The 12476-nt window shown below is 42.5% G+C and overlaps 1 protein-coding gene across 2 annotated transcripts; it reads left to right on the forward strand.

Moving 5' to 3' along the window:
* The first annotated feature begins 1145 nt into the window (after nt 1–1145).
* On the forward strand, nt 1146–11702 carry ythdf3 (YTH N(6)-methyladenosine RNA binding protein 3). 2 transcript variants are annotated; one of them, XM_037756394.1, is made up of 6 exons: nt 1146–1287; nt 1430–1698; nt 2103–2127; nt 5069–5148; nt 6154–7923; nt 10682–11702. In XM_037756394.1, the coding sequence occupies exons 2-6, from the start codon at nt 1675–1677 to the stop codon at nt 10703–10705; spliced, it is 1923 nt and encodes a 640-aa protein (XP_037612322.1). In that variant the 5' UTR covers nt 1146–1287; nt 1430–1674; the 3' UTR covers nt 10706–11702. The 2 variants fall into 2 exon arrangements, with proteins under 2 accessions (XP_037612322.1, XP_037612323.1); XM_037756395.1 differs by lacking the exons at nt 1146–1287; nt 1430–1698; nt 2103–2127 and adding an exon at nt 4142–4689.
* Nucleotides 11703–12476: the final 774 nt, after the last annotated feature.

Genomic DNA, 12476 nt, shown 5'->3' on the forward strand with positions numbered 1-12476 from the left:
TATTCATATTTTATTAGCAGTACAATATATCCCTCTGAAATGTATTAGAAAGTTGCATAAAATACCTAAAAAAATTATACTTCAGTACAGTAAAGTATTTTTCATGCATTTTTATTTTGTATTATTCATATTTTATTTGCAGTACAATATATCCCTCTGAAATGTATTAGAAAGTTGCAGAAAATAACTCAAAATTATAATTCAGTACAGTATTTTTCATGCATTTTTATTTTGTATTATTCATATTTTATTTGCAGTACAATATATCCCTCTGAAATGTATTAGAAAGTTGCAGAAAATAACTCAAAATTATAATTCAGTACAGTTCAGTACAATATTTTTCATGCATTTTAATTTTGTATTATTTATATTTTATTTACAGTACAATATATCCCTCTGAAATGTATTAGAAAGTTGCATAAAATACCTAAAACAATTATACTTCAGTACAGTACAGTATTTTTCATGCATTTTTATTTTGTATTATTTATATTTTATTTACAGTACAATATATCCCTCTGAAATGTATTAGAAAGTTGCATAAAATACCTAAAACAATTATACTTCAGTACAGAACAGTATTTTTCATGCATTTTTATTTTGTATTATTCATATTTTATTTGCAGTACAATATATCCCTCTGAAATGTACTAGAAAGTTGCAGAAAATAACTCAAAATTATAATTCAGTACAGTATTTTTCATGCATTTTTATTTTGTATTATTTCTATTTTATTTACAGTACAATATATCCCTCTGAAATGTATTAGAAAGTTGCAGAAAATAACTCAAAATTATAATTCAGTACAGTTCAGTACAGTATTTTTCATGCATTTTTATTTTGTATTATTTATATTTTATTTGCAGTACAATATATCCCTCTGAAATGTATTAGAAAGTTGCATAAAATAACTCAAAATTATAATTCAGTACAGTATTTTTCATGCATTTTTCATTTTGTATTATTTATATTTTATTTAATCCACATGGGAATTCAGGCGTCCATTTGACACAAAAAGAGACTCCCCCCCATGCAGAGGTGACTGTTATTTTATTATATCATATATCTGGTCTGTATAAAGGCTTTAGGTGGCTTTGAACAGATCATATAATAGAGGATATAACATACTGTAAGTATCAGGGTAACTTGTTGTTGTGTGTCGGTGACTGTGTCATGTGAAGTGTCAGTCAGTGTAACATGACTCAGAGCGTCACAGGCGGAAGGTCACGGAGCAGCAGAACGGAACGGAAGCGGGAGTAGAGAGCCTGTCCGCCATTGTGGAAAATGGTAAGAGATATATTCCAGTAAAGACACCACCTCCACCACCACCAGGACCAGGCAGCTTCACACATTGACTGCTGCTTAAAACACCACCACCAACACCACCCGTGTGTACACATTAACTGACGCTTTATCTCTCCACACACAGACACAGAGTCTCCGTTTGTAAGAAGAAGAAGAAGAAGAAGAAGAAGCGGATCGTCGAGAGAGAGAGAGAGAGAGAGGAGGAAGACACGGCCGCCTTGTAGCCGCTACAGAGTGATTGGACGACCCGAGAGACGAGCCAGGAAAGCACCGGAGAGAAAAGAGAGAGAGAGGAAAGCAAAGAGAGAGAAGAAGCCGTGGACAGTCTGCACAAACACAAACACAGCCCTCAGTTTCGGTTCCTGGAGGATGTCTGCGACCACAGTCGATCAGGTTCGTGTATTGACAGATATTAACGGTTTGCAGTGCAGCAGCAGCGACACCAAACTTTGCCGAGTTTGATGTGCTTTTTTAGCCACGCCAGGCTATAATAAAAAGTCTCTGATAGATGTGGTAGCTGTTAGCTGTAATGTAGGCCGACTCTAGCCGGTTGCCAATGCGGCACCGTTTAGTTACTGAGACATCCGGTCAATAATAAACGCGAAGCAACCTGTGAAATGTTAACATCCGGGCTTCATGCTTTTTTTAGCCTGAGGTTACTACAAATCGACAAATCGTTTATTCATATAGGATACAGCCTGTTCTCTCTATATCTCTCTGTGTGTGTGTGTGTGTGTGTGTGTTTCCTGTCGTGATCTGACAACATCTCTCTCTCCTGTGCTGCTCATTTATTTCAGAGACCTAAAGGACAAGGAAATAAAGGTAAGGTGATTAAATGGTGCACATAAAGCAAATTTTTTAAATTCAGTGTGGCGGTGCAATCTCTTTTTTTTAAAATTTAAAATCTTCTTATATACAGTTTAAAGGGGCTGTTTGTAACTTTCAGAAATGCTTGTTAACAGCGACACCTGTGGCCGTTATGTCAACGAAAGTCAGCGTTGCATGCTCTAAATCAGGGGTGCACACACTTTTTCAGCATGCGAGCTACTTATAAAATGATCAAGTCAAAATGATCTACCTACTATAAAAATGCAAAACATATATTTATTCATAAATATATTGAGTATTCTTTATATGTACAATATATGTTGGTGTACCTTGCATAACTGCATGAACCCATATTGTACAATATAACTCTGTACATTGTGTCATTACCTTACTCTGATGACTTGCACTGAATGGAATCAGCCAGGGATGCATAGTCCGGACAATAGCTGCTGATAGCCAGCCTCAAGCACACTTCCAAATGATCATCAGTCAAGGTGGAACGGTATTTGGACTTAATAATCTTCATGTGGGAAAAGGCTGACTCGCATAAATAAGTGGAGCCGAATAATGCAGTCAAGGAGGTAGCACATTTCCTCATGTTGAGGTACTTTTCCTCTGTGAGTAAGTTCCAGAACTGTCCATGAGCCCTGGACTTAAGCTGAATGTCAGCTTGTAGTGTCAAAATATCATCCTCCACTCCAGATGAGTTCAGGTGAAACAGTGTTGCAATTTGTTGGCTGACGTCTATTTTTAAAAAAAAAAAAAAAATTAAATTTTTTTTTTTTTTTTTAATGCCATGCGATCTACCCACACTACCTTTGCGATCGACCGGTAGATCGCGATCGACGTATTGGGCACCCCTGCTCTAAATAGACATGAACGAGCATCGTGTGAGTGAAGGCAAGCAGGCAGGCAGAGGAGCAGAGTACAGCAGAGACTCCGGCCCTGGAGACCAAAGCTGAGGTCTCCCCCCGCGTACTACGACCGCCGCCAACACTGTTTTGCTAGACGGGCTTCACTAGATTTAACTTTGCGGTTTTGGTGCTTCCGTGTAGTTTGTGTTGGAGTCTGAGGCTGAACAGCGTAGCCAAACGCGAGCACGCATGTGCGAGCGCGCGCATGGGAAACCGACCCGGTAGATTTATACGTCTAAAAAGTTACAAACAGTCCCTTTGAAATGAGCTAACTATGCTATCAGGATACTTAAGAGTGTGTTCCAATCCGCGTACTTCCGTACTTAACACTTACTATTTTGAGTGCATAAGTGCGTTCACACTGTGAAGTATGGCAAAAATGCAGTGCACTCGAAGTACCCGGATGTTGTACTCAAAACTAGGGATGTCACGGTACCAGAAATCTAGTAGTCGATACCAATACCAGTGAATTTCCACGATTCTCGATACCAAATTCAATACCACGGTAAAAAAAAACACAACAACAACAATAAATCCCATTTAATTCAACAACATTTGGACATTACAAAAAACAGAGGCATGTAGCCTTTAAGTAATAAATAAAATAATTGACCCATTTTGTTCATTTTGGCGTATCAGCGGCATGCTATCAATCGATAGCCAGACGACAGACACTACAAACTGACCGTGAACGCATCTGGTCCGTCAGCTCGGAGTAGCAGGAGTAGGAAGCAGGAATAAGCAGCAATATTTCACATTTAATCCCAGTGCTATAAGGGAACCATAATGTTAATGAGGTTATCGCCGTGAGGTGGATAGAGCTGTCACAGAGCAGCGGCGCCAGGTAGACCCCCGCAGCGGAGCCCCGAAGCAAAAGCGCTACCGGAGAGGCCAGACACACCGCCACCCAATGGTACAAATCAGAGTCAGCGCTCTACACATGTTGACCGTCATCTTTTCTTGTAAAATGTCCGGTGTAATCGGTAACACCGGTGTTGTCACAAGTTTATTAACTGGTGGGAACATTTTCCTCACTGTCACATCCCTACCAATGACCATTACAGGCATCGTACGGTACCTTCGGTACTGTAGAATAAGAGTACCGTCACTTTTAGAATTTTGGCCTTGACTTTGTACCGAAGTGTCGGTTCTTGTGACATCCCTACTGAAAACGGTCAAATCGTTGAGTGTGGAACGCTGGACACTTTTCACACTCAATTGTCGCCATCTTGGCTACGTATAGCGGAAGGGGCGGGACCACGACCACTATTCAAACATAGGAAAATGGCGGCAGATGATGCAGGAGCTTTTGCGGTGCTGAACAACGTACCTTATAGATATCTATGGGCTACGTAGATATCAGAATAAAACAATACGTAAACATACCGGTGCATTTTCAGCCGACAGGAGGACACATCGTAGGCGTAGGTGACGACATTGGAAACGTAATTTCCACTTTGCTTTCGTTTTCTGTGTATTCTTGATCAACAAAGCAGGCAGATATTTTGGCGGGTAGTTGACGAGTAAAACCTGAAGGAAGCAGCAATGCAACACAAAGGATGCCAGCTGCCGCAAAACCCTGAAGAAGAAGATATTTTGGCGAGTAGCGAGCTGCAGTGAAATGTTTCGTTCGTCATTTCCAGTAAGTGCGCCGCAGAGTATTCGATTTGAGACGACCCTACCCCGTTGAAATTCACGCACTACTCAAGTAAGTACAGAGTGCACACAGTGCACTACATTGAAGTGTACTTCATGAAGTATGTGGATTGGAACACACTGTCTGTGATTGTGCTTTGAAACTGTAGTCTAAACATGTAGCTTATTAATGTCCCCATTGTTGACTGTCCCCTATTTGTTTTGATAATGTTACTTACCACACTGAGATCTTGTCCTGTTTTACATATGACCGATACGTACCCATGACGGAAGCATAATGAGATGATATCTTGAGCTGGAAATATTTGTGACTCACATACAGTACAGTCAAATGATGGTTTAATGTCCTCTCTTTCCATCCTTAGTGCAAAACGGATCAATGCATCAAAAGGATGGTGTGAATGATGATGATTTTGAGCCTTATCTAAGCGGCCAGACAAATCAGGTAATGTCCTACAGTAAACTTTAAAATGTCACCTAGTACTTGTGGCCAGTATTTAGCCTATAATCTCATGTTATGGACAAATTAGTTTCATATTTTAGGTGTCAGCCACAAAACACATTAATACAGTCACTCCAGTTTCATTATTTTATTATTATTCTTTATTCGGATCTCCATTAACTTCCACAGAGTGATCGCTAATCTTCCTGGGGTCCACACCAAAACTAGGACTGCACCGATCCGACTTTTTCAGTCCAGATACCGATAGGGATACCTGGGCTTTGGGTATCGACCGATACAGAGTACCGATCCGATACCTGTCTTTAATTAATAAGATGTGTGCCTCACTGTGTGGAGGTCACTGGGATCATTCTTTTATGTGTAAGGCAACATCAGGCTTGACTTAAACATCACTTTCCTAACTTTGTAAAACAAAATGTAACAAATAAATGCATAGATATGTTTACTGAATTGTTATTTATTATTAAAATAATAAATCTTACACCAGCAACTTGGTAAAAAAAAATCTTCAAAATGAATAGAAATTATTTACATTAATTACAATTCAAGTGTAAATCGTTTTAATGCAGCAACAAATTGGTCATAACTTAAACAGAAATTAAAATTACAGTCTAATAATGTATATAGGCTAGTATGTAAACATAGAACTGAATTGAATAGAATGATCCCATTGTCATCGATTCCCGATCCAGCTATTTGAGTCAGTATCGGCCCGATATCCGATCCGGTATCGGTGCATCCCTAACAAAAACAATAACAACAAAAACAATTTAAAATCAAACTGTCAGTAAAACAAGAAAAGACAAAACAAGCCCAAGCTCACATTGTGAGCATGTTGTTTGTTTCTTAAGATGACATATGCTCCTTTAACTCCCAATCTATATTCACTGTCTGTAATATGATATCATGTTTAATTATTTGCTGATTTGTTAATTGCATTGTCATCATGTATAGTACATTAACCGTCTGTCTCCCTATTCCCCACAGAGTAACAACTATCCACCAATGTCTGACCCCTACATGCCCAGCTACTATGCTCCATCCATTGGTTTCCCTTACTCACTGGGAGAGGCCGCTTGGTCCACAGCAGGAGACCCTCCTATGCCCTACCTTACCACCTATGGACAGATGAGCAATGGCGAGCCGCACTTCATCCCTGACGGTGTGTTCAGCCAGCCGGGTGCCCTGGGGAACACCCCTCCCTTCCTGGGCCAGCACGGCTTCAATTTCTTCCCTGGTAATGCAGACTTTTCTACCTGGGGTACCAGTGTCTCTCAGGGTCAGACCACGCAGACCTCGGTCTACAGTAACAGCTATGGGTACGCCCCCAGCTCCCTGGGTCGGGCCATCACGGACGGACAGGCGGGCTTTGGAAGCGACACCCAGCTTAGTAAAGTCCCGGTACTGAACAGCATCGAGCAAGGTATGACGGGCTTAAAACTGGGTACGGACATGGTGGCAGCTGTCACTAAAACCGTGGGCTCCCCCCTAGTAGGCACGGCAGGTATGAGCAGCATGGCAGCCAATAGCCTCCCCCCGTCTGTCAGCTCATCCGCACCCAAACCTGCCTCCTGGGCAGCCATTGCCAAGAAGCCGGCCAAGCCACAGCCCAAGGTCAAACCCAAAGCCAACATGGGGATGGGGGGAGGCGCCATCCCCCCACCCCCCATAAAGCACAATATGAACATTGGTACTTGGGATGATAAGGGCTCTCTGAACAAGCCCCCGTTAGCTCAGACTATGATGCCCCCGCAGCCTATGGTGCAGCAGCCTCTCCTAGCTCAGCCCCAGCCCCTTCTGCAGAACCCGTTGCCCCCTCAACACCAACACCAACACCAACACCAACACCAACACCAACACCAGCCCCAACACCAACACCAACACCAACAACAACAACACCAACACCAACACCACCAACACCAGCCCCAACACCAACACCAACACCAACACCAACACCAGACCTACCATCTCCATTCTCTCCAGTCCCCCCAACACCCCCAGCCTATGCCCCCTGGCCCTCAGCACCTGCACCTCTCCTCTCAGCCTGGCCCCCCACAGCCCCTTCATCAGCATCAGCAACAACCCCAGCAGCCTGGTCCACCCCCCAACCGCTGGGTGGCTCCCAGGAACCGGGGCGAGGGCTTCGGTCTGGGTGGGGGAGTCCCACTGAGTGCCTCCCCTTGCTCTGGCGAAGTGCATCCCGTGCTGGAGAAACTCCGCGCCCTCAACAACTACAACCCCAAAGACTTTGACTGGAACTTGAAAAACGGACGTGTTTTCATCATCAAGAGCTATTCCGAAGACGACATCCACCGCTCAATCAAGTACTCTATCTGGTGCAGCACAGAACACGGCAACAAGCGTCTGGACGGCGCCTACCGCTCACTGGGCAACAAGGGGCCCCTGTACCTGTTGTTCAGCGTCAACGGCAGCGGGCACTTCTGCGGCGTGGCTGAGATGCGCTCACCGGTGGACTACAATGCCTATGCAGGCGTCTGGTCTCAGGACAAGTGGAAGGGCAAGTTTGAGGTGAAGTGGGCATTCATCAAAGACGTGCCCAACAACCAGCTGCGACACATCCGGCTGGAGAACAATGACAACAAGCCAGTGACCAACTCCAGGGACACTCAGGAAGTACCTCTGGAGAAGGCCAAACAAGTGCTTAAAATTATCGCCACTTACAAGCATACCACCTCAATCTTTGATGACTTTGCACATTACGAGAAACGTCAGGAAGAGGAGGAGGCTCTGAGGAAGGTGAGATAAACATACATATAAATAGCCCTGTAAATAGCTTGTTTGTATGCTGTTCAGTTTAGTTATTTTAAATGGAGGTAACTTTCCCTGAGTCACTGCTACAGGCTGCAGACTGTAATCAGCTGATCTTGTTCCACCTGCTCTTAGCCAGAGGTTGTAACATCCTGTGGCTGAATGAACAGTGTGGTGTAAATGGAAGTTCCCAGAGGCCTGTCAGCAGATTGACATGCCACCATTACTCACAGGCAGGTTCAGGAAACCCTGATTCCTCATCGGCCATCTTGTGCCTCTGAGATGTGTGATGATATGCCCAAGTGGAGTGAGATGCATAGAGGTTTCCCGAAATAGCCCGCATTCCTGGCATTCCTTCTCTCAGACAAAGGCAGACGTAGGCTCTGATCTCCCTTTGAACGCCGAGCCTCTCTGCCCTCCACAGGCTCCTCATGCTTTACTAGTCTTTAACAACATAAGCCCCTCGGCCTGCAAACTGGCTGCAACGTGCCTCCGAGTTGGTACAGTTTGCCTCAGATGTTCTAAACGGTTGATTTTAAAAGAAATGTTTCCCATGATAAAAATGCATTATTTCATTTGTTCTGAAAGGCTCACACGGTGCGCCCTCCGAGGGGGAAACTAAAATATGTTGCCGTGGTAATAACAGTGGTGTACCAAAAATGTTAGTCTAAGTGGTAAAAACTCGGTGGGATGCTGCTGCTGTGGAAAAACAGCATCCAAGGAGAGAATAACATGTTATCACCGCTACCGTTCTGCTGCATCCATTCTTAGATTCACCAGTATGCTAATCTAATTGCGTTTTAGAAAACCCCCCGTGACCCGCTCCCTCTTTTCCTCCCACTCCCCCCCCCCACTGCTGGTGCTCCATTGATGCTGTATTGACTCCTCTCTGCTGACCTTGTTAATATGCGCCGGGTTACTTTCTCATAAATATTTCAAGTCAATGTTTTCAGCCTTCTGAAAACAACCTGTCAGTAGAAAGCCTGTTTCATCCTGCGTTGTGCAGGCGTTGCGCCGCGCTGCTTTTGTAGCCCTGACCTCCTACATGACAGCATCGGCCCAGCCGAGGCCTCGCCCTCCTTCGCCTGACAAGGTTAATTGTTCTCTATTGTTTGGCCTGTCCTTCCCGAACTTTGAGAGGTGTCAAACCAGCGCAGCCACCTGCTCTATTAACACCTTCCCAAAGTGTTTTTTAAAAGATAACTTTGGATCTAAATGTTGTTGCAGGATTTTATTAGCATAACTAATTTGGCGATTAGAGGTTAGCTCCTTCCTTACTGGAGTTACAGTAATAAGGAAGCTCATGCTGTGTTGTGAATACCAGTTTGCTCTCCCCAGAGCCACAGCCCAGTGTGAGCGACCATTCTGGGGATAGAGTTACACTGGTCTCACAGGGCTTTTCCCAGACCAGTGACATGGACACCCACTCCTCAAAGAGGACACTGTATTTCTCTTTTATTGTAATCCACACACCCTTGAATATTTGATATTTGAGTTGTGTTGTAATTACTTATGTTTTGTTGAGTTTATCCGCAAGACCGATGTCGTGCCTAGTACTGTTTCCTGTTGACATTTGTTTCTCCCTAACTACCGCGGGGTCGCTATCATTTTAACAGGAGGCAACACTATTCGACCGGGGAACAGACTTCAGCATAACACCGGCATAACCACAAGCATAGCGTAACGGCTGCAGTGTAAACGCATCCGAACATTTTTAGTTAGTACACACCTGAGGCCTACTAAACTTCTTTTCTCACTTATTTTAACACTAAACAGAGAAAGTAAAGGCATCCTTACTTCAATGATTGATTAGTTTTTCTGCCAGTAAAATGTAAAACTCAGTATATCAACAGTGAGAACTAAGACTAAAAATAAGATATGTGGTTGTCATCTTAGAGGTTGTTTTCGTCTAAGGAGCCTGTTTGTGATGTCTTTAATCAAGTTATGTTCAAGACAATATGCAAAACATCATTTGGTTTTAGGAACCTGTTCTTTCCATAGATAACAGGAAGTTAGACTGCACAAAATGGACACACAAAACATGACATGACATAAAAATTTCATTTGGTTTTAGGCTTCTGAAGAGACAACTGTTCTCAAAGAGTCCGAATTGATGGAATAATTTTTATTTTTAAGTTCACTTTCAGCAGCAGCACACTACACTGCAACTATTTCCTACAATTAATATCTTCCATGTATAATTCAAAGATCAAATTTCAATGTACTCAAAATAGAAACATTCAATAAATCCTAAGTAATTAATGAGATTTGCCGAGTGGTACAAGTGCAGATGCACACGATACAGGCGTTCATTCGATAAATCTATTCTAAGAAGTTAGATCAATATCGATCGCCTTCATAAATGGCTTTTGATCATCTCTGACACAGCAGTATCTCTTACTATATAATACCTTCAGGACCTCAAATATCAAGTGTCACATCTTCTAAGGATGTCACATTTTGTCAGTGGTCCCAGACTTCCTTGCTGATTTATTCCCAATTTCACCTCAGACATTAAATAGATCTGTATCTGACAGCATAGAACTATCTATTAGCAGACGCCTAAGAAGTGTCATCAACTTGGATTTTCCTTCAACATTTGACATTTATCCCGTCAGTGAAAGACTAAGGGAGCAGCTCTGATGTTGCACTTTTAGCTGCTGTTTGTTTGTGTCCCTTGTTTGCTCTTGTTCTGATACCATCCACTGATTATCTCTTTCTGTTTTTTTTCTCCCTCTCTCACCAGGAGCGCAATAGAAATAAACAGTAACCTTCAAGCAAGCTCTCTCCGCTAGAACTGCAACACTAATGACGTAGGACCTTAAATAATAAAATTTGCCTAACCACAAGGAGGAAAGGCTTTCACAAATCTTTCCGCTGAAGACGACAATGTATCTGAACACTTGAACATGATAATAGATGGACTCATCTGTATCCGTTGACTGGTGCATCAAACCCCGTGTTCCTGTCTCACGAGAAAAAGAACGTAACCCACTTTGAAAACTGTCTTTAAAGCACTTTCAGTCCTCCTACCATTACCCTTAACTCTCTAACTCTGTGTTCTTCTTCTTTGATTTTGTTTGTGAGCAACTAACTGACTAACCGTAAAGTAGTCAGAAGATTTCACCAGGCTTATTTGTAATTTTTTTAATGCCTCAAATGTTTGGGATATTGGCGAGCTTCATCAGCTCCTGAGGAGAATTAAAGATGTATGAATTAATCTTTTACTTGAATCTGTATTCAGCCGTCTGATCCTCCTCAGACTGAGGTTTGGATGATTGACAGGTGGGATGAAATAATTGGGAAACAGCCACAATCATGCCAATCATAGGATGTATCCTCCCCCTTTACCTGTTCCCTTCCTTTCTGCATCTGTTTCTGTGTACCAAAAGATTACAATTATGCAGCAGGCTGGTGAAGCACCGGCCAGTGCACATCTTTGTTTTTTTTTCTTTCTTGTGATTCTGTCATTCTGAAGTGCATTTGTCTGAGGAGAAACCTGCTGAACTAGCGGTGGCCTCCTTGGGTCCTGTGGGTGACTGTCTTTGCTCTGATGTTGATGTACTCTACCGTACCTCAGGCTCAATCAGACTGTCTGTCCTCAACAACTCTTAAGCACTTTTGGGAGAATCCCCACATCTGCCCCATCTGGCTCGGCTCGACTGGGATTCCCCCAAAACGGCAAGACATCAACTGCAAGGATGTGACAGTTTTCTCCTCTAGGTAACTCACTAGCTAAATAAAAATTATCCATGTTTAGCGCTAAACCGTGCTTTTGTGTTTTTACTCATTTGCCTCACACCACAGTATCACACACACAACTATTCTCCTGCAGCACAGGCAGATCCTCCCTCTTCTATTTGCATACTTCCCTCTAAATAAGCGAGTGTGTATACAGTAGCAGCTCCATTTCCACACCTGCTTTGCATTGCAGCATATAACTGGCAATGAGTGTGAAGTGTGTTGGTGCCTGTTTGACCATAAAGTTAAAATATCAAAGGTGTACAATAAATAGACTTGAAGAGGACACCACAACAACATGCTTGCTATGTGGGAGGCAACACTCCCAGCCTAAAGTGGGTTATTTACCGTCACCAGGCTGCAACTGCAGGGTTAACAACCAATATTGGTACATATAACAAGGGCATGGTCATACAGGCAGTACGGGAAAGTTACTAAGTAAATTTAAGCAAGTACTGTACTAAAGCACAATTTTGAAGTTATATAAATATTTCCTTTTTATGCCACTTTATACTTCTTCTCCACTCAATTTTAGCAGGAAATATTGTTCTTTTTACTCCACATTTATGTAATAGTTACTTCCCTGGTTAGGATTTCACATAAAAAAACACAAATACAAACACAATAATCATATAAAACAAACACATTGTTACAGATAAAACCAGTTGTTTCCAGCAGTTTTTGAGCCCATAAGTCCCCCTCCAAACCTCTCAGATGGTTCCATTTAAATAACTTCAAATTATCCGATATTTCACAAAAACACAGATTAAAGATATGTCTAAACTAGAGACCATATTGCG

This window comes from Sebastes umbrosus, chromosome 21 (genome assembly GCF_015220745.1).
Source record: "Sebastes umbrosus isolate fSebUmb1 chromosome 21, fSebUmb1.pri, whole genome shotgun sequence".
Lineage (NCBI taxonomy): Eukaryota > Metazoa > Chordata > Actinopteri > Perciformes > Sebastidae > Sebastes > Sebastes umbrosus.

What these genes read in the sequence shown, in the direction of transcription:
- ythdf3 (XM_037756394.1), top strand. Translation starts at nt 1,675, where the DNA reads ATGTCTGCGACCACAGTCGATCAG. An exon ending in TAAGCGGCCAGACAAATCAG is followed by an intron (nt 5,149 to 6,153) that starts GTAATGTCCTAC and finishes TATTCCCCACAG; the next exon opens with AGTAACAACTATCCACCAAT. An exon ending in AGGAGGAGGCTCTGAGGAAG is followed by an intron (nt 7,924 to 10,681) that starts GTGAGATAAACA and finishes CTCTCTCACCAG; the next exon opens with GAGCGCAATAGAAATAAACA.